Genomic DNA, 23,816 nt, shown 5'->3' on the forward strand with positions numbered 1-23,816 from the left:
GATCCAATCCCAGCATGAGAATACATATAAATACTAGTGTTAATGCAAGGAAGGGCTCACAGCATCTGACACACAGATACCATTTTTTAACCTTGTATTTTTGGTCTTCAATAATACAGATACTGTTAACAAAATAAATATCTATTATGTTAAAAGTTACTTATTTAGCTATTACTAAGGTCTGTTTATCTTTCCTCTGATTTACACATTGCCAATGAAAAGCTCAGGCTACTCGACTCATTCATATAATATTAGCTAATTGGTTTTTAAATGAAGTGCCAGCTACATTAGTTCCCTTAGATTGAATAGGGTTGAAGTGCAGGTTTTTGTTTCACTGCAGAAGAGTGCTTTAGTACAGCTGTAAGTGAAGCATGTTTCACGGTTTCCATTGCATCATAGTCAATAAGCTATAGTGGCAAGAACATCACACCGGGTAAGAGCTAATCATTTTTGCTCACCTACTGTATCATTGTGTGTAGACATTTTCCCCCAATCCTATAACCACTCACCTATAAACGAAGTCCACATGCTGTTTTATGTTTAAGAGCTTGTGGCATTTATGTAACTTTCACTTTAACTCATGAGCAACATGTAAATGCCAGCAAAGAAATGGGTGTGTTATCAGTGCTCACATGAATGAAGTGCTCCCTCTCTCTCTCTCTCTCTCTCTCTCTCTCTCTCTCTCTCTCTCACAAACACAAATTAAGTTTCTCTACCTGCACGCTCACTTCATTGCTCCATGCTCATAAATACTTGTGTGTGCAAGTCACTGCACCTTGCACACAATTTTTAACGACTATGCCCGCTGATAGTGCTCCAAGTGACCGAGTTGTCATTCTCTCTATTAAATGTATTGTTTAACCTCTATAAAAACATTTTATTAGGTTACTTGTATTTGTGGAAGATGATGTGGTTCCTGTAGAGCACAGTTTGCAGGCTGCTTTGCTTTGATTGCCATCGTTAATCATGACATGTGTCCAGATTGCTGTCACTTTGTCTCGTCTGTTCATTAGCGTGACAATCATGCTCACATCACACGCATCCCTAGTTGAGACACATTAAAAATGTCTTCTTTCCCAAAATAAGCCCCAGACATAAAGTACAAATATTTCATCTAAAATTCTCAATGATATTTTATTATACCTTCATAGTTAATAGAACAGTCTAGTATCTGTAAAGATGGTGACTGGACTATCAGGCAATATGTCTACCTTTTTTATTTATTATTATTTTTTTTAGAAATACAAAAATCGGAATAATATACTTGTAACGATTCAATTATCGTGAAGGTCATAGTCTTTGAAAGAACATGAACCTGCCTTCATTTTTATCATCTTTTACATAATGGTGGTCTTGTGCTTCGATATGATATTTGAAACAGTGACAGTTCAGAGAAATTATAATAAACTCACAGAAGAGAATAATTCATTGAAAAGCGGCAAATCTCACACACACACACACGCTAATGGGTCATTTCATACTCATACAAATATCATATATACACAATTATCAACACACAGACTGGTCATGTCTTGCATACACAGATCATATCAAACACACACACACACACACACACACACACACACACACCGACAGACACACGACACACATACCCCCACACATACATACAGATTGACTGATCATGTCAATCATACACATAACTAACACACACACACACCTCAGGCAGACAGACACACATGATGAGAAATCCAATCAAACATACAGACAATTGTGGGGTTAAGGTACCCAAACAAGACACGCCCACACATGCGCACGCACACACACACATACTCACACACACACACATACTCACACACACACACACACATACTCACACACACACACACACATACTCACACACACACACACACATACTCACACACACACACACACATACTCACACACACACACATACTCACACATACTCACACACACACACATACTCACACACACACACATACTCACACACACACACACACACACACACACACACACACACACACTCACACTCACACTCACACACACACACTCACACACACACACATACTCACACACACACACACACTCACACACACACACATACTCACACACACACACATACTCACACACACACACACATACTCACACACACACACATACTCACACACACACACATACTCACACACACACACATACTCACACACACACATACTCACACACACACACACACACGCACCTGTATATAATTGAGGCAAACTTGGCAATAATAACAATGGTTACTGAAAAAAACTAAAAAACATGCACAGGAAGACAAATACAAGCATGCAGTCACAAGATGAGAGCTGAATGGAACAACAGACTGCTGAACTCAGCTTTCTTCTCCACGAACAGTTGATAATTTCCTGTCAGTATGAAAAATACATTCTTAAATGAGACACACTGATAGTGAGTGGCACGTCACTGGAGTCCATCAGTCACCACGAATGCTGCTACATTGATTAAGCATTATATTATTTCTAACAATCTAATTAAGCCACTCAGTTAAGACGGTGTATAGCCGCTGTTATATACAGAAAAGGCAGGGGACTCCGCCCACAGGAAGCCTGTCCGTTTGAGCTGTGATGTTCCATGTCTCAAAGGCTTAGTCAAGAAGGAGTTCCCGTTCGAGGCAGTGTTCCAAAATCCTTTAAAAGTACACACATGGTTGTGTTGTGGAACAGTACTACAGTATTTTGTGGTTTTAATGTTTTGATTATTTTACATGACACAATGCGGTGTGTTAAAACATCCAGCCAAAATCAGCTCTGTGTCGTCCGGGATGGGTGGGTGTTCGCGAGGATGGAGTCAGTCGGCTTTGGTTGTATACTGCGAGCTGGAGTCCAACCCTAACAGCTCCTCACTCATTCACTCAGCAGGTGAAGTCCTCGAAGTTACCCTGCCCTGGATGGTGAGGTAGGATGTTAGCCGAATATGTAGATGGAGTGCGAAGGTTTTCACATGGAGGCTGAAAACAGAGAAATCTTTAGATTCAACTTTTTATTCCTCTCGTAAATAATCATACACAGCATGACATACAGTACAAAGCATTTTTCCTACTGTGTGTCAATACTGATGTACATATTATGAGTCATATGAGATGAGGATACAGTATGATTATTATCAATTAAGGCTAACTTTAGTGCATGTATGCAGTATTTACTGTGCACTAAACTGTTTGAGACAATGTGTGTTGTGTAGACAGGTCCAGAAAAGAAAAAGTCCTAAATGTTGTCCTGGGTTTGGTTTTGAACGACCTACAGGAAGAAGCTCCTCCTCATACTCTCTGTATAAAATGTCAACCATATTTATTATCTTTCTCCATGCACTATGCACTTGAATTTTGGTAAAATACTGAAACAACGATAACAACAAGATTGGACAGGATTAGGAACGAGTACATCAGAGGGACAGCTCATGTTGGACGATTGGGGGACAAAGTTAGGGAGGACAGATTAAGATGGTTTGGACATGTTCAGAGGAGGGAGAGTGAGTATATTGGTAGGAGAATGTTGGACATGGAGCTGCCAGGCAGGAGGCAAAGAGGAAGGCCAAAGAGGAGGTATATGGATATGATTAATGAGGATATGAAGCTTGTGGGTGCAAGTGAAGATGCAGAAGATAGGGATAGGTGGAGAGAGATGATTCGCTGTGGCGACCCCTGAAGGGAAAAGCAGAAAGAAGAAGAATACTGAAACAACGGTAACAAACACTGATTTTGAAATCCAAATTTCAGCTAACCTTTTTGTAATGATAATGCTTTACACTAAGATTGTCTTAGGTCTCATTATATTAACACACTGCCAGGAATCTCAAAACTTTTGCATCCATTAAGTGTAAAATGATTTGAATATAATCAGTGATTAGGTTTATTTTGGAATAAAAAGAGCTTTTATTTTTATTATTATTTTATTTTCATCATTAAAGGTGACATTATTTACTTAATTAATTAATATTTAGTTTTTTCGGTCCATTTAATTTCCAACACTGAAGCAAAAAAAAAAAAAAAAAAAAAAAAGTTAAGCACCACAACCGACCATAGAAACATGCTCTAATTAAAATGTAGTTTTGCTCATTTAAAACAAAATTAGACATGGAAAAAAAAAGAAGTATTAATGCTGCTGTAAATGTGTGTTAATGTTGTAACTGAAGTTAGTGATGTTAGGATACTTAATGTAAAATGTTACGTTCTGAATGTGTGTCGTACGTGATGATTTTTAAACATGGATACACTACTTGCTTTAAAGGTACATAGTCTGAGACATGGCTTATAAGATGCAGCTCAGTATAAGAACTCAGTTGCTGTGTGCTGAAGCAATATGTATATCTTTATTTTATAGATATTTTGATCCTTGAAAACACACTGCAGTGCCCTAGATGGTCGGAGAGGTAGTGTAGGGAGCAGTCAGTATAATCTTCAACTAAAAATGTTACTATACCGGTTATATTAAATCTTAAACATGTTTATAGTGTTGATCAGAAATCAGGTTAATGATCATCTTAGAGATAACTAGTTAACTGATTATAGAATCCATGATCGCTTCTCTCTCTCTCTCTCTCTCTCTTTCTCAAAATACCTTCATTCTTTTGAACATTGGCATGATGGTATGTTTCTCTTTTCACCTGATTCAGCTTCTTTCATCCCCCCCAGGTCACCATTTTACAAGCACAAACTACATTTTGCGTTGGAAATCATTTAGACTGTAATTTTTATTAATTTTTGCAAACCTGAACAGAAATGTTTCACTACTTCAAGAAATCTGGGAATGATACATTCGTAAAAAGTGCAGCGACCAGTAAGTTGGATCATTATTACTTTCTCTCCACAGTGACCTCATTGAAAGCTCATTAGCAAGAAAATCAATCAAAAGAGTGCAATTCTGCAGGATTCAATTGGCTATTATAATGACATACTTTAAATATAAAGCCTCCCTGCAATGCTACAATATCATAACTGCAGTGTTTCATAAATAAACCCTCAATCATAGATCACCAAGAACGACACAAACATTGTGTTTATAAGGGGGAAAAATGTGCCAAGTCTTATCATAGAGGCAGGGTAGATATATATCATTTCCTACATGCAAAACAAATATAAATAGTGAAATGAAAGTCTCTGTATTTGTCAGGACTCAGCCTGTACTTTGGCCACGTGCATTTGTTTATGTTCTTCGTCATGTGTCTGCCCCGCCTTTGTCTACTCCTCCCATCTCCACACACCTGTTTCCCATTGTCATTACCTTTTGTCTATTTAAAATGTGCCTCGTTGCCTTGTGCAGGGCGAAACCTACTGTGGTTTGGTCTGGTTGTCCTGTCTGTAGTCCGTGTTATGTTTCGTGTCCTGTTGTTAATAAAACCCCGTTTATTTTTGCTATCCTGCGTTTGGGTCTGTTTTTTCCCGTGTTCGTGACAGTATTAGTACATTTTAAAATTAAAAGGTATTCTTACGTACAATTTAAATGAGGAAAAGCAGATAATTGAAAAATGTGTTTGAAGCTCCTGAGAGAATATTAAAGGACACGGAAAGCTTTAATAAATCTACTTCAAAGAATTTTAAAGATTTGAATTAATTTCACAAATTGTAAATGTACATGTGTTTATTCATGGCATTGGTTTCTTTATTAATAATATAAAACCTGGTGAAAAAAGATATTGACTGATGATATATTCTAGCTAATTCACTAGGAATCTGAATTTACATTAGGCCAATACCAGGCTGATGAAGACTAGAAAAACATCACCTGATCTTCAGCTGCCTAGCTGCCTAGTCTGTGCCCAGCGTAGCATCACACTCCTGTTTTTCGTTGACAGGAGTAAAACCCGATGTGCCTTATTCTGTTATCCAGCTGCCTCAAGGCTAGACGTGTTGTGCATTCTGACATGCATTTCTGCTCACCAACTTCCTGTCAGCTTGAATAAGCTTCCCTACATAAACCTCCCAAATACTCAAACCAGTCTGTCTGAACCAACAACATTACATGGCCAGAGTCAGTGAAATCACTTCTGGAGATTACCACTAAAATTCAATTTTCCCCATTTTGATTTTTGACCTGTTTGTGCATTGCACTGCTCCCAGCTGATTGAATAAATGCAAATTCAAAAACGGCTGGTTTACACATGTTCCTAATAAAGTGTCCCTACTCTGTATCATAATATATACAGTAATATAATTTTTTGGATGTCTTTCAAAGATAAACTGTTCTTCGGTTTAGCTTTCTAAAGTTATGTCTATAAAGCTAATTGCACAGAGTGACTTATTGAATAAATGAGGGGTCGAAAGGCAAGAAAGAGAAATAAAGCGGAAAAGGTGATTAAGTGCAGCACAAAATGACCAAAATGGAAGATTTATGTATTATGGTGTGTGTGTGTGTGTGTGTGTGTGTGTGTGTGTGTGTGTGTGAGAGAGAGAGAGAGAGAGAGAGAGAGAGAGTGTGTGTGAAAGAGAGAACAAATTAGAAGATAAGAGCTGACAAGTATAGAGTCAAAGAAACAGAAGAGAGGAGAGAAATGGATAGAAGACAGCATCACACTGACTAGCTCCACTTCAAATGCAATTAAAGCTCAAACTGGTCTCCTTAAAATCACAGAGCTGTAACATATCGCCCAGTCATCAACACTGACATCCCTCAACTGCAACTGATTACTGCAAGTGCAACTGCAGCTTTTTTATTTACGCTTGTATGTGTGTGTGTGTGTGGGTGTGTAAGAAAAGTCTTTCCATTTCTTATCACTATCCCCAGTCATTTCTTTCCCATTTTCACAGCTAGTTTTGATCAAGCTTTGCTTCAAGTTAAATCGGATTAGAGCAAACCTTTAAAAGATGGAGCCCTACGGCTGTGTACAGTTTTACTCCGTTGACAAATTTATTTTGTTTACCAGAATTTTTTGCCTAAAGTTGTTTTTCTTTTAAACTACTTTCAAATTGTATTAATTATATCCTAGTATCTACTAGGCTTGTGCTATATTTAAGTCATTTGAGAAGACGGGAAATGTTTCTAATTCAGATATTTTGATTTGTTCTCCTAATTTGAGACTACTTTGCTATGACTACTAATGATAATCATTATGTACCGTTTCATGTTAAATATTAGATGAATCGGTCATTCTGTTATCTGTCTTATCTCCATTCCCCTATTTCACACTCTGCTTTATGTCGCAGTGTTTGTATGCGAGTTACTAACATGGCACTGCACGTTGTCCAGGCTCAGCACGGCTCCTCGGTCGTTGTTGTTGCTCCGTTTGTGGTTCTTCTTCCTGCAACGGCACAGCTTGTACTTGATCACCTTAAAATAAAAAAAAGAGAGAGAGAGAGCACATGGAGGATTTGCACATTAGGACACACCAAGTTCTACAGATCCATAATAGCAAAAGTTATAAAATAAGTGAAAACAAAGGATACATTCTTCTTAGAGAAGGTGCATCAGCTTGATTACGCTAGAACATGTCCTGTTATTTTAGAAGGAAGTGCTAACATGGGAAATGGGAGCTTCTGGAAGCTTCGCAATGACCAGCACCAGCTTTTAAAATGCTAAACATAAGCTTTGGATGTCAAATGTCAGCTCCACACTGCAAAATGACAGGCTTTGGTATAGTAAAGGTCAGCTTTACTGTGCTTGATCTCGGTTTCTGAGTGGCAAGACCTAGTCTGAGTATGCCAAAAGACATCTTACAAACATCAATGAGCAGCTTTGAAAAGCTTTGTACCAGCATTGGTGACTTCCTATACCAAACACTGCTCTAGTATGCCATATGACAGCTATAGTATAGTATGCCACATAGTAGATCCGGTATGACAAACAACAGATGTGCTTAACCAAATGCCAGCTCAAGCATGGCAAACAGCAGCTGTGGTATGCCAAAGGTAGATATGGTATTCCAGACATTGTCTCTAGTGTGCCTGATGCACAAATCCCCAGCTGTGGTATGCCACATAGCAGGTCTGGTACACTAAACACTGGCTGTGGTATGTAATATAGCAGGTCTGATACACCACACTCCAGCTGTGGTATGTGGTTTCCAAATCCGAAATGCTAAGCTCCAACTGTGGTGTGCTAAAGCGCTTCTGGTAAGCCAGACAACAATGTGTGTATGAAAGGGATGCCAAACACCAGCTTTGGTATGTTAGCATCAGCTCTGGTACACCAAACAGCAGCTCTGGTATTCAAAATGCCAGCTCTGGTAGACCAAATGCCAGCTCTGATTTACAAAACTGCAGCTTTGGCACTCAAAACAGCAGCTGTGATATGATTCATTATGCCAAATACCATTTTCCTCAGTCTGGCAGGCCAGAACACCTGAAGACAGGAGTCTTACCTGAAGTTTCTCTTTTTCCATTGTGTACTTTCACTGCATACATACAATAGTCACAACTTATTTAGCATGTTAGGTACATCTGAAACAAATGAATTAGCATTCATTCTTTTCTAGTAAATTTACATTAGCACTGCATTTTTTAGTCTTAAGGTTGTTTAAATAATAATTTCTGAGTATGACAAAACCATTCACTGTATGTATGTAACCCCTTTTATTCAGTGTGGGAACAAAAAACCTTCTGAACTATTTTAATCAAGCCTCATAAACAAATTATTGTACTAATGGGAATGTGAAAATGAGCCAGATGCTTTAGGGATCGCCAATGTGGATCAGGAAGCCATATGTTTGGTCCATCTACAGCCTCTAATTAGAAGGTAATTCATTGAAGATCCTGCAAGTGTGAATTGTTTTGGGCTCGGTGGAGTAACTAACTCCTGTAGCTTTGAGCTGTCATTTATTATAAAGACACACACACACAAATAAATTTGATGTGTATGTAATATGAATATTAGAGTCTTAACCTAGCCTCTAAAATTAATCAGACTTTACTGTAAATGTACAGAAATGTACACTCACGGCAAAAGACAAAACTAAAAGAAGTGTCTTTAAGTAAGGAACAATCTCCATTCCATGTAACCCTAACCTGAAAACTAATCAATTGATCTCTCAAATACTTTTAAAGAAACAGCGCTCAACATGTTTGAAAAATAAACAAGATGTAATAGAAAATGTTTTGAATAACAATGACTGATAGAGATTTACCAGCTCCAGTTAGACTCTGCTTTATGAAGTATTCGGACATATACAGGAGATGCAAACTCCATGTGGTCTTTGAGGGCAACAACCTTCTCATCAATACAACATTTGTCAGACTGTATATTTATATAATCACACCCTCCAGTGTCACACAAATGAGGATGAGGTTCCGCTTTGAGTCCTGGTTCCTCTCAAGTTTTCTTTCTTTACCATTCAAGAGAGTTTTTCCTCACCACAGTCATCTCAGACTTGTTCCTTACAGATAAATACTATGAGACACATTTAAATACAAGTCTAATATTAATCTTGAATTTTTCCATTATGTTAATCTTTATATCAACCTTTTGTTTATGTTCATGTTCTGTAAAGCTGCTTTGAGGCAATGTTAAATTGTTAAAATTGTTAAAAGTGCTATACAAATAAATTTGAATTTGAACTATTCATGGTACACGGACCTCTGAATTGGTGATAGATATCTATAGCTCAAGTTACAAATTCTCCTATTATTAAAAAACAATGAGTATTATTTTTGGAAGAGCTGAGCTAACAGCCTCTGAAATATTTGTGCTACTAGTTTTTATTGAAGACCAAGGATAATAAATCATCTTTAGCCTGGAGAACAAAACAACATCCGCTTATACTTTAACAGACTGCATGCTAATTAAGATGATAAAATTTGTGTCCACAGGAAACAATGTAGACCATCAAAGAAACGATTTAACTTTTTAAAGTCTTTTAAGTGGATATCGATTTACTATAATAATAAGAATTATTATTATTATAATGAATTGACCCTGAACTGTTGCAGCAACATTGAAAAAAAATTAAATTAGCACCGATTAAAAGAGATATTATGTGACACAGGATATGCATTTCTGTAATGATAGGTCCTATAATGACTCGTATCATGCGCTGGATATTTGAGGTATGTCAAATGTAGTCTGTTCTCATGTTCCCTGTTAACTACTTCCAGCTTATGATTGGATGCCTGCCTGCTACCATGCGCTGTGTTTCCACCTCCTGTTTTCTGATTGGATGATTGCCTTTTGCCATGTGCCTTGTTTACACTGCCAATTTCTGACCGGATGAAAGCTGCTTCAGGTGTCTGTTTTGTCTGTCATGACCAGCCTGCTGCCATGTGTCGACTTCTTCCTGCTTCTAGTTCCTGATTAGATAATTGCCTCCTGCCATGTGCCTTATTCCTGCCTGTGGTTTCTTATTTGTTGGTAACTGCTGCCATATGCCTTATCCCTGCCTTTATTTTTAATATGATAATAATCATTCTCCATGTGCCTTATTCCTGCCTCTGTTTTCTTATTTGTTGATAAATGCTGCCATGCACCTTATTCCTGCCTCTGGTTTTTGCTTGATAATAACTGCAGCCATATCCCTGATTACACTATTCTTATTTCCAGGATTTAAATTGATGATAGCTGCTTCCATGTGTTTTGTTCCTGCTTTTGTTCTCGGATTGGTTGATTTCCTGCTGCAATATATCTTGCGTCCATTTTCTTATTAGATGACAATTAATGCCATACCTAGTTCTAGTTTCAGATTGGATAAAAGCTGCTGCCATGTCTCCTGCTTCTCCCTCCAGCTTCATGGTGTCATCCTATCATCTGGTAGGATGATAGCTGCTGCCATGTATGCTCTTCCCTCTTTTGGTTTATGATTGGATGATAACTGCTGCCAAGTGCTTTGTTCCTACTTTCTATCTGGAAAATTATCTGTTGCCATGTCCCTTGTTGCTGCCTCCACTTTCTGATTGAATAACTCCTGATTTCTAGTCAGTAATGAAACTTATAAACTTTGACTGTGCATGTCATTCTGCTTTAGTATATAATCAGTATTCTCCTTGGAGTGTATAGCTGTATATACTAAGAATGTTTCAACAGCATTTGTTTGATTGTCAAGGATTTTGAAGGACTTTGCTTTTGGTTTCAAGGACTACACTCTATATGCCACACACCAAAAAAAGTTCTTCATCCATCACATTTTTTACTTTCCACCCTTTACAACAGGCGTGATGGATATTCTTTTTATCCTCAAGGAGCTGGCTATTATATGGCTCATTTTCCAGTCAGACTGGACCAGATTTGCATTTTCTGGGCCACATAAAATATATCATTATTCAGTCAGGCATTATGCATGGGGGTAGAATATGTTCTGCATGAAGGTGCTAAAACTTTGCTTAAATTCAATGTTGTCCTTGTTGGAACATTTTCCAAAAGTCAATCAAACAATAAATAAATGTATACATGTCAAATTCCTGGAATGTTTTTAAAATTAGAGCTTTTAAGTTTATGGAGAATTTAGCCTGATGAGTGTGAGCTTTATGTTTTCCTGCTTTAGAATCAAAGTTTTCAAATGGAAAACATCTGTCTGCCCACAGACACCTGAGTCTGGAGACCTTAGTGGAGTTCTCTAACCTCATGTGAAGGATATTCCTGCTGATTGGACAAGAACTTTCCCTGAAAAATGATTGGTGCAGGGATCGGCTTTACTAGCAAACGCTACGTCAAAAAAACTGGCTTCTCAAACCAGAACATTTCAAAGTAATTCATCAAATCAAAAGCAGTAACTACAATATGGTCCTGAATATCACCATCAGGTCACTACTCCGAACAATATCTTAACGCCTTTCCAGTGTCCTCATGTGCATCCCAAACACACACACCGTACTGTATGACTTTTTTCTTCTTTAATAATTTCCTTGAAAAATAGCCAGAATACAGAGTTTTGACTCTCTTCTGTTGATTGAACTTGACTGGAGTGAAGACTCTATTCCTCTCACCCATAACCATTTGTACATGTGTGACAATGAAGAAAGCTCAGTTAATACAAGTATGCTGTAACAGAAAGACTAAAATATGCACAGACTAATCAAACTAATAACCACTAAGTTAAAATAACCCCAAATGTTCATTACCTATGTCATATAATCACTTATCATATATACAATCAAAACACTACAATCTAAAAATATTGTGATATCTACATTACACTGGATTACACTGGATTCAGTGAGTCAGTGGGTTTTTCGAGATTTTTTAGTTGTATATTAATCATGTGTTTGAGTTATTCACACAGCATAACAGCTGGGTTGCCATTATAACCCAGCATTTGATAACAGCTAAGTATTGGTGACAGTTTTTTTGCAGCAGTGTCATAAAAAACATGCAGTCAACTGGTGAGAGATAAATTAAATAACTTATTTATTCATTCATTCATTTTCTACCGCTTATCTGAACTACCTCGGGTCATGGGGAGCCTATGCCTATCTCAGTTGTCTTCGGGCATCGAGGCACCATGGACGGAGTGCCAACCCATCGCAGGGCACACACACACACACTCTCATTCAACGCAATCACACACTACGGACAATTTTCCAGAGATGCCAATCAACCTACCATGCATGTCTTTGGACCAAGGGAGGAAACCAGAGTACCCGGAGGAAACCCTCGAGGCACGGGGAGAACATGCAAACTCCACACACACAAGGCGGAGGCGGGAATCGAACCGCCAACCCTGGAGGTGTGAGGCAAACGTGCTAACCTCTAAGCCACCGTGTCCCCCCATAACTTATTTAAATTCTTATTAAAAATATTAATAGTTCTAATAAATATAATGATAAAAATAGGTTTCATACAAACAGAGCCCAACTAATATTATGTAACAGATATAGGATATTCTGTACTAACACCATGTGCAAGTAAAGATTAGTATCTAGATAACTGGACAACATGGGTAGGTGTCAGAAGGGAGATTTGCGTCATTACCATCCTACATCATCATCCTGGCCATAGACACTTGTTATGTGATGTTGGGTACGATAAGTCTTAATCACACACAGGGATTAAATATTTCAGCTTTTCTATTCAAGTAAAACTAATGGAGCTCCTGCAACGGGCAGAGAAATGTTGTAAGTCATGACAAGTACTACCACCACCAAGACTCACTTTGTGGACATATCATCTTATATTTTTGTTTAATATTAACTTGAGTATTAACGTAAGTATTTATCTTATTATCTTATTATTAGTGTTAAGATTTCTTCAAATAATTTCAAACGACTAAATACATTGCCATTTTCTAATATAAAATGTATTCAAATCCCTTATCCCATGGGTTATGAATAATTAGGAACAAACAACAAAGAAATAAGTATAATTATTACCTGTTGTGGTATCATAATGAACCAAGCTTTAGGCAATAAGGTAATTGAGCATATTGGATTCTACACATAATCCCATAGCATGTTCTGTGACATATATTGAAAAAGCACTGGGTTACATTTAACTCAGCAATTTTAGAGCGTAAGCTTAAATTAAACAATGACGAATAAAATACTTTCTATCATATTTAAATCATACCTATTTTCCATTAAATTTTCATCCATATCACAGAAAGTCCAAATGCACCCAAGGCACCATCTATAAAATCATGTATGTCTGTCAAAATGCTAAAATTCATTAAAAGATCTTACCTCATAAAGATAGTCAAAGAGCTCCAAAATTGTCAGAATACTGGCTCCAATAAAAAGACCCATCTGACCACCAATATCACCTAGAGAAGAGAAGGAGTACACCAAATACTGGGCATTGCTAGTTTCTCTGAGTAATCACGATATACTCAAAGGCCAAATTACATGTAAAGTGAACAGATTATAAATACACAGTACAATACCGATCATACAGACTTATCCTTTCTAAATATTAAAAAGATGCTATCACCAACTTTTGTAAAATAAATTTCCAAATGATTGATCCGAGCAAGAAGTATGACTTACCCAGTAACCCAGGCAGCTCATAGGCCTTTTTCTGCTCAATAGTCTCATAGTTCAAAGCCTCGAAGAAGATATCCAGAACCAAGATGTTATCCCTGTCAACAGATTCAAGAGTTTATTGAGGGGAGCAAACTTCTATATATTTCTCTTAGAAGGTCAACTTGGACCATTTACACCTGTCAAATGGCAGCAAGTGTTCTCCAATTTTACAGTTATATTAAAAATTTTGTTGTTGTCCTTTGGCTGCTCCCTCTTCTGGGTCACCACAGCAGATCGTCCAATCCGTACGTTTTGATTTTTGGCGCAGGTTTTAAATTGGATGCCCTTCCTGATGCAACCCTCCCAATTTATCTGGGCTTGGGACCCACACTGAGAATTAACCATTCGGTGGCTGGGTCATTTCTATGCCCAGGAATCGAACACGGGCCTTTGGACCACAAGGAAATTACACAAAAATGATGACTGGTACTGAATAGAGTACTGAATAATCTCTTACCATTAAGATGTACTGAAATGTAAATACATACTTGATACCTTTTGTGCTCAAGACTTGTATGGACACACAAAAATGTCACCTTTCCGAACGCAGAGCTTTTTTAAATAATTTTGAGCATTATGTTTTGATTTAGTCTACTCCATGTGCTTATGTTTCGATTCAAGTCTTGTCTCTGCTCCTGTCCAGTCATTGCTGGGTTTTTTGATTGTGACCTGTATCAATCGCTTGACTAGTTAGCCTTTATATACCCTAATATTCCTTTGTATCTTTTATAATACATGGATTTCTAAACCTCTGTGTTTGACTGTTCCCTGGTGGAAAACTTGCTAGAGCATGAGACTCACGTGAGATAAACATTAGACCTCTCCTTACAAATGACTTAAAATCTGTTTATTAGCCTTCATTTGCGTGATAATCACTTATTCTTATTGTAACCTGGAGATGGCAACAGTGCACATATATAAGGAACAGGAACCTGCTTAGCTAATAGAGTTAGGAGGTTGACAGTCGAAGAAATAAAAATGTCATTTAATTTACTTCCAACGTGTTGAAACAAACAACAAAGCTTGTGTAGATCATCCACTATTCGAGTCTATGTGAATTAGCGGTTACTATAGAAAAGAGTGTATTTGAACATTGTATTAGTACACTGATAAATGGCATTTGAATTAAAGCTGCCACTGCTGTCAGAGTTTCTGTTATAAACATGAATAAACACTCTTCTGTAAAATAAGAATCAAAAATTATGAACAATTTTAACGTGGTTGAATTCTCAAATATTTCTCAGGTTTTCTTTCACGTCAGTGTTTGATTGTTCAGTTTTAATGGCCTCGTACAGATGATACTTAGATGATATATTAACTCAATAACAGTCCAGAATTGTTCATTATGAACACATGTAAATGTGTTAGTGTGTCTACAATGTTAGGTAGTGTCTGACCCAAATGTTACTTACTCTGAAGTTATTTGTATACTGGTCAAAATCAATTGTTTCCCTCTGCTTTACACACTGAAATAAGCACTGACCCAGAAAAACTCATATTTACATTTTTTTTGACCTCCACTGACCTCAGATCGAGGAATCAGATCGAGTGGAACATCCAGCCTCAGGCACGTTCTCTGTAGATCTGAGCTAGTTATTAAATAGAACATATCAAAGGGCAAACCCCCAGTGTTTGTTTGCCCTGGTTTTGTTTTTCTGACTCAGATGTGTTTGGGTGAGCTTAAAGAAATGGAGATTGTATTACGACCTGAGGCATGAAGATATACAGTATATTTGTATATAATATTGTATATTAGATTTTGTTAAGTTTACGCTTCCCCTGCAGATGAAAGCTACATGTGCATGTGTGTGGGTGGTTCTATAGACCGTGTGCACAATCATATTCATAATTTTAGTACTACAATAATTACTTATTGTATCCTCTGCCCTCAAACATGAAGTTTGTGCTGGCTAAAGAAATGCAAATCAACTTTCAGACTAATTAAGAGGAATTAAAATAAACGATCATTAAATCGCACAAAATTATATGCAGATTTGAGGTAAGTGTGTAAAGATTTTATTACAAATCAGTATTCAAATATCAAACTGAACTCCAGACTTAAGCCCTATTCTGAAGTAAAGTAATGGGTGGAGTTGGAGTAAAACAGTGGTGTGTCTGAGTTATGCATAATTCTGTAATTAAGTGCACTGAAAAATATACACTGAAAAAAAAAAACCTGTTACATCTGACAATATTATTTTAAAGGTATACCTGATATACATCTATACCTGATGTTTTTCAGACCTTGGGTCTAGAGGTTACTGCTCTGTAGCTTAAGAAAATTTGGCATTTATGAACCCTAATAGGTCAGCTTTCCCAATATAAGCATAGATGTCCCACAAAGGTCCATTTAGGTCCTTTCCCATTTTCCATATATTTCTGTTCATTCATTTCTGATGACATGATGAAGCACATGAAAAGCCTTCAGGCTGCATTAATAATGTTTAAAAGGTGCTAATAAATCTCAAATAAGAGATAAATGCTGATGGAACAAATTTATTCAGTTTTCCTATGCCATAAATCATGAAAACAGGAAAATCCATATTTATAATTTAGATGGCAGATAAATGATTGTGTTTTATTTATAAATATCTTGGCATTTTGGAGCAGGGCAATAGCACAGTGGGGAGTGCGATGGTGAATGAATATGGTGGCATTTTGCTTAATAATAAGCTTTTTTTTTAAAAGCACATTTTGAAAACTAAGAGTGAAACTTTTCTGGCTATATAGAAACAAAACATTACGCTTGAAAGATCACAGTGGGTTTTGTTCCTTTGTTATGGAGAGGTTATTTACAGATAAACTGGATTTTGTTTTCAAAAAACTCCTTTAGCTATTTATCATTCCATTTGCTTTCAGGTTCATAACTGCCCAATCAATACTGTACTCCTCCTTATATTTTATATAAAAAAGTTGGATGGTCTTGTCAGTGCGAGACCTTCATTTGTGCTTGCTTATTTATACTGTACAGTTGTTCTCAATAAACTTGCTCCATAGATCACTTTTATGCTGAAGAAGAAATTTAGTACCAATAATATGTGATTAATGCAATCACTCATGCTCACTGAGCACAGTTTTATTCTGACCTGGGGAACACAAGGCGTTTCTTAACCAATAAATAAACCTCACTGGAGAATAGATTTTACAGTTTGCTTTATCAAATATTTATTTATGTACCTAGTGAACACATTACATAATTGTTGAATATATGATGTTTAACTTATTCATGCTCTTGTATTTCTGGTCTTTTATATTATTTTAAATAATTGTATTGCATTGAGGCTGGCCAACATTATCTCTTCCTTTTTTTTTTTTTTACCAAACAACAAACCAAATTGACTTTTAATAGCCAGCAAATGGACTACATGCATTTCATTATTTACCATCATGCTTTTGTTCTGACTAAATAAAAGATACTCACTTACAGCTCAGTTTGAAATGGAGTGGATCAGTTTTCTTTTTTAGTCTAGAAGCACAATTTATTTTTTAACCCAAAAAACACGATTCCAATGATAGAAAGATGATATTGATGTTATTAAGATGATATTGATAATAAATCAATGCATTTTGAAATTTTTTTGCTACCCATGAAACAGCTTAGGAGTCACTTGCTTTGAGATTTCAACAAAATAATAAATGGGAGATTTTAGAGATTCAACCTTAGAGCATCAAATGAGATGCCAATCACATAATGAATGAATGTAATAATGAATGATGTTACAGTTTTGCAGGAAATAAAGTATTTTAAAAAATAAAGTAATGCAAAATGAGAATGTCCATGAAACTCTCTGGAATCACACAAATAGGATGAGAGACATAAAAAAAGCTCTGATACATCAAATTGGAATGACAAAAATTTTTTTAATGGAGTCTCATGTTAGAGGTTCTAAATGTTTTTTTTTTTGCTAGGTAAATAGGCAGCTACACAATATTTTGAAAAAGATTGATCTGTGAGACAAATACATCCATTCATGTTGTGTATGGCTTATACTACACAGGTCTCATAGTCAGAGATGACTTGGGACACAAAGTGGGGCATACCCCGGATGGAGTTCCAACCCATTACAAGGCACAATCACACACAAACTATGGAATATTTTACGGCATCCAATGTAAATCCTGTGCCAAATCAATTATGCAGACCAGATGATTCTCTGTGGTGCCCCCGAACAGGGAGCAGCCAAAAGAACGACTACAATGACAAAAATGTCATGCTTTCATGTAAATGGTCATTTAGTGTGTGAAATGAAAATGAAAACACTTTATCAAATCAAAATATCAAAGATCTACATTGTGTCCTTTGTGTCAGATAATAAAGGATATGCTCAAGGCCCACTGACATTCAGTATAAGAACTTAATCTACTGAACTACAATGTCCTCCTTATATGATCCAGATCTGTTGAATGTTTCCAATCTGAATGTATCTTCTTGTGACAGCTGAAGTCCTTTGGATGAGAGCCTAATTTAATATTCAGATTCTTTCCTTCAAAGGCACAGGGTGAGACTCAAATGAGCAGTCGCAGATTTTTGATATCCAGTCTGGTGACAAACTGATAAACTGCTGTCTGGTTTCTTCATTAAGCTCCTTTGTAAGTATCGTTTAGATCATTGTGTAATGTGCTGTTTAGAACACTGTGTCACTGTTTTTGTTTAGACAGCAGTGCAAATGTTTTTAAGACTACTGTGTAACTAGTTTTGATTTGACTATTAAGCAACTGTTATTCTTACTGTGTAACTGATTGTTTAGACTACTGTGCAATGTATTGTTTAAAACTACAGTTTTGGCTATTGTTTATATTACTGTGTAAGTGTTATTGTTTAGACCACTGTGTTATGTTTACAATATGTGGTGTTGTTTATATTACTGTGTAAGTGTTATTGTTTAGACCACTGTGTTATGTTTACAATATGTGGTGTTGTTTATATTACCGTGTAAGTGTTATTGTTTAGACCACTGTGTTATGTTTACAATATGTGTTGTTGTTTAGACTACTGTGTAAGTGTTATTGTTAAAACCACTGTGCTATAGTACGTGTTTACAATGCGTGTTGATGTTTAGATTACTGTGTAACTGTTATTGTTTAGACTAATGAATATCTTTTTTTAGACTACTGTGTAAAGTGTTTGCAATATGTGCCGTTGTTTAGAATACTGTGTAACCGTTCTTGAGAATGCTGTTTTAATCGAAAGAACCCCACTCTACCAGTGAAGCTTCAGGGTAGCAGCATCATGTGGGTGTGTTTTGCTCGCGCACTTTAGAAAATAGATAGCATCATGAGTAAGGAGGATTATCTAGAAATACTGAAGTAAAATCTCCATCCTACAGAATATTAAAACTAGGTCATAGCTAGAATGTTATTTAAACAAATGGCATCATGAAGATCCAGGATATTTTGAATGAAAAACTTGCTGCCTCTGTCAAAATGTTACACCCGAGTCATGTCCTTTCAACAGGACAATGATCCACAAAAAAATGGTTTAGTGAAGACAGAATGAAGTAGATAATTCCCTGAATATTGACAGAGATTTTCACTCAGTATAAACAAATGAATTATGATATCACTGCAAGTCTGATGTAAAATTATTTAGAACGCTGTTGTCTTTCAGTGTGAGATATTTTAACTTTTGTTTGGATTACCTCAAACAGACTTTTAAGGGGTTGAAGTTGGCTAGGGATGAACATGTACTTGGGGCAGCTTGGACAATAGAAATCATTTAGATATAAACATTTTTTAAGAACTTTGTTTGAAAACTTTGCTCTGAGTAAGCTAGATAAAAACAGAAATCCAGAAATTGAGTGTTTTCATGATACCTTGGACAATTCCCTGTCGAAACACCAGTAGGTGTCCTGGCAAGGGTTTGTCTTCTGTCTTGTGCCATGTGCTTTCTTTTATGTTTTTATGTTCTCATGTGTGCTTGCCCTGGCCAAACCTTATCCCCTTCCTGCCTCCTCATTTCTTGCTAATTAAATCCCTATTTATACCTGTTGTTTTGTGTGCGCTTTTGCGCTTGTTGTTTGCTATCTGATGTTCTCTGTTTTATGTTTTTTGGGTTTTGTAACTTATTTTGTATTTTTTTTGCTAAAATTTTCCCCTGGTGTTTTCTGTGTCTATTGGTGTTAATGTTTGGTTAATAAACTGTCTGTCCTTTATCCCTGCATTTGGGTCTGGATTTTGTTCCAATAGAGCCACTCGACTCTGACAGTGTTTCTATTTTCATGTAAGCCTTTAAGGCCTAAAGGGTAACATGACAAAGAAATACAAACTGTACTGTAAAAGGATTCACTGGCACTTACGCAATGTACTGCTCTGTCTTGTTGAACTTCTTGGCCAGGTATTTAGCTGAGGCCTTGCTAGGGATCTTGACAAAGGACAACTCTTTTCCAAAGCGTGTCATGTTGCAGGGGGTCTCACACACACAGTAATCATTGTCTCTCTCCACGAGGAAATCTAGAAAGAACAGAGGAGGGAATGGAGGAGAAAGAAGTGCCATTAGGCTGGACGGTGATCACAGAAAATTGATGGAAAGAGGAAAAAATCAAACAATGTGGAAAGAGTGAAGAAGTAAAAATGGGTGATGTAGTGTGGAAAGGCGGGCAATGAGAAGAGCTATGGGGGTGGATGTAGGAAGCACAGAGGAACGGGATGAGAAGAGCCTCATAAATTGAGCCCTATCACTGCCTCAGGCTCAGCTATCCATAACGAGTGGTTGTGCTCAGTGAGAGTGAGATGCCTGGCAGATCTGGCTGTCTCAGTCTAAATGGGCTAATTTCACTTTCTGTCTCTCACACTATTCTCTACACTGTACATTCAGTTCAGTACATTCTTAGGCACTAAAAGAAGCAGTTTGAAATGAAATAAAACACAGTGGACATATGGATACCATACATCATGCAGCTGAAACCAACTTCTACCTTAAATTAAAAAGGCCTTCAACTACAACAAATCCTGTAACACTGCATAACTGTAAAAATAGAAAAAACTGATTGGCTATCGCAAATTTGCCCACTTTTTTCAGACCAAATCAGCCTCTTAGCTCAGGTTTCTCTTTAGTCACACAAATCTTTACTTAAGAATTCTGTTGAGTGCAAGGCTGAGGAGTTCAACAGGGTCAGCTGTGGCTCAGTGGTTAAGGCTCTGGGCTACTGATCAGAAGGTCATGGGTTCAAGCACTTCCATGCTGACGCTGTTGGGCCCTTGAGCAAGGCCCTTAAAGACCTCTCCGCTCCAGTGGAACTACATCACAGCTGAACCTGTGGTCTGACCTCAACTTCCTAATAAGCAAGGATATGCAAAAAAAATAAATATTTTATTTTATTACATATATGTAACAAATAAAGCTGTCTTCTTCTTCAGTCCCTCTGTCATTATAATATTCACAGATTTCCACAAAAATGAAATGACCTCCATAAATGAGAGGTTATGGTTGACTAATGTGCGTGTTCACAGTCACTGATGCATCTTTGCATATTTTAAATGAAATGGTCATAGTGACTGAAAATCAAAATTCTGATCCCACTCCTAATTATGCTGATGATTAAGAGAAAGCATTAGGACACCTGTTTAGCTCCTACAACAAATGGATTTGCTCACTTGTCTACATCTACATAGACATCAGAAAGGGAAAAAACATTGACAATTTTAACTCACTTGTTTCCCAAAAAACAAATAAATAATAAATAAAATTAAATCATGCAATTAAATGTTATATATATATATATTGGTGCTGTATTTTTGTAAGATGCTGAAAATTAGTAGCCGTGTTCAACCTGACGTGAAACATACGTATATTGGTACCGTTACAGTGGTGTGCAATAGGGAAAAAAATCACAACATAAAGAATAACAATCAGGTTTCTCTATTGGCTTCGAAAGACGACAGAACAGCAGCTTCTTTTTCTTACTAACTATTTCAAGATTTTGCTCATAATAATTAGAAATTCAGTTCCATTTTTTTAAAATGTAATTATGTACTTTTAACAATGGACATTGTCAGGTTTACAGAAACCTATCAAATCAGACCCATAAGAGAACTGATCCTCATCTCCTGATGAGATCCAGAATTCGATGTAAAAGTAGTTGAGATAAACACACTCAAAGTTCCAAAAATGCAAACACGAATTAGTTGCGTTGTGTTACGACAGGGGCCGGAAATAGCTACAAGATAACAAGCACAATGCTGGTCATGGTGGTATTAACATAAGAGCTGAAGCTTTGGAAGCAGATCTGTTTGAGTGTACAGATAAGAAAATGAGAGAGCTGGAAAGACTAAAAGACTGAAATAAAGCTGAACTGCTCCCTGTAGGATGAAGCAAGGTTCTAATTCCCACTGGTGCCATTATAAGCAGGGAGTCGAACAGCATTGTGGGAAACCATTAACTAAAGAAAAATTGTCAACCAAAATGTCAGTGAAAGAAGTTTAAATTAAAAAAATTAAAGTAAAGAATTTCATCACAAAATGAACTCTGGGTGCTATTGAAGATCAGATGTCAAAGAAAAAGATTAACATGCAAGTCTTTCGGATGGAGCATTCATTTAAAGATAAATAAGGCCACTTTAACAGCACATGTAGAGCAGGAACTTAATTGTGTTTAGGCATATATCTATTCTTTGATCTCCACTTCACAGAAATCTCTTCTGCTTGTACTCACCCAAAGCTGGATCTGCACACTCTTTATACTGTTCTGGCGTGCAGTATGGAGCATCTCCTAGAAAGGCAGGAAGCGCAAGCAAGAGAGGAAAAACAATATTAGAGATGAGAAATACTTTATCACATAGGCAGTAAAACAAAACAAAACACTATGATAAACACCAGGCCTTAGAATGAGAGCCAATCAGAATCACATATCAAGCAAACCAGACAATTAAACTAGAAAGAAACAAAGGAGATGAAACAGAAATGAAAGGAGGACAAAGAGAACATGATGTTCTGGCTCTGAAAGTAGATAATATGTAGTGATTCGAGCATCTTGCAGTCAGTTCTTTTAATTAAACTATGCCTCTGTCAATCACGCTGTCCTTATCTGCCTGTGACTTCTCCTTCAAATCTGATCTCATCATTTAATTGATTTCATTAATGCTGCACCTTATTTGCTCTAAATGTAAGAGAGAGTCGGAGAGAGAAAGAGAGAGAGAGAGGGAGGGAATAACAAGCATAGTCGAGATACAGCAGATTACCATATGCCATTATTACGCTTATTGCTTATTATGTTTTGTCACTCACACATCACACTAATGAGAAAGGTCTTGAGAAATTATCAATCAGAGCACGGTGTGTTCAAGAGCCAAAAGCTCACCCCAAACTCCCCGAGCCATTTACACAGCACAGGAACAGCTACAAATGCACCTGCTTTCATCAAGCTGGAAACATGAACCCATGTAAATCCAAAACATCCTGACAATTTGCACTGAGTAGCTTTACGCTGATAACAATTTTCATTTCCTGGAAGATCCTGACTAATATCTGAGCTCTGAATGTCGGCTGATCTCACCGAGCCTACTCTTTTCTTTTCCTCGGGTTAAAAATAAATACAGTTCATGATCCCTGACCTTCAGGTTCACCCAACGTCTTTGCTTCTGTTCATATTAAAGCAGAATCTTTGTGCCATTCTGTTCATATTATCACAGAATAACGTTATTATTACAGCATTGATTTATAGTACTGGAAAATTGAAAACAGCTACAATAGGATGAATAAAGGAGCCAAAATTGCACATGTAGTCAGTTGTGCAAATCCTTGAATCTTACAATGTCTCTCTCTTACCTGTAACTGACACTAGCCAATCATGGGTGTCTGTCAGCTCTTGTATGAGGAAGAGGGTAGACATTGCTCTCCTCTGAGTGTGTTACACTGCCATATGATGCAGTGCAGCAAGAGCAGTAGTTTGAAATGACAAGCTTGGATGACT

General features: G+C 36.9%; 1 protein-coding gene across 2 annotated transcripts in view; it reads right to left on the bottom strand.

The window, feature by feature from the left end:
• Window positions 1-2,090: 2,090 nt before the first annotated feature.
• The window catches only part of asic1b (acid-sensing (proton-gated) ion channel 1b), a 93,045-nt gene continuing 71,319 nt past the window's right edge, over window positions 2,091-23,816 (bottom strand). Inside the window, exons 5-10 of one of the 2 annotated variants that reach the window (XM_047810251.1) lie at window positions 22,560-22,616; window positions 20,206-20,359; window positions 13,874-13,965; window positions 13,571-13,650; window positions 7,197-7,298; window positions 2,091-2,983 (exon numbers count right to left, since the gene is read on the bottom strand). In XM_047810251.1, the coding sequence (XP_047666207.1) occupies window positions 2,888-2,983; window positions 7,197-7,298; window positions 13,571-13,650; window positions 13,874-13,965; window positions 20,206-20,359; window positions 22,560-22,616 (581 nt within the window). In that variant the 3' untranslated portion in view covers window positions 2,091-2,887. The remainder of the gene's footprint in view (window positions 2,984-7,196; window positions 7,299-13,570; window positions 13,651-13,873; window positions 13,966-20,205; window positions 20,360-22,559; window positions 22,617-23,816) is intronic. The other variant, XM_027140757.2, reaches the window with a different exon arrangement.

The sequence above is a fragment of the Tachysurus fulvidraco genome, chromosome 2 (assembly GCF_022655615.1).
Source record: "Tachysurus fulvidraco isolate hzauxx_2018 chromosome 2, HZAU_PFXX_2.0, whole genome shotgun sequence".
NCBI lineage: Eukaryota > Metazoa > Chordata > Actinopteri > Siluriformes > Bagridae > Tachysurus > Tachysurus fulvidraco.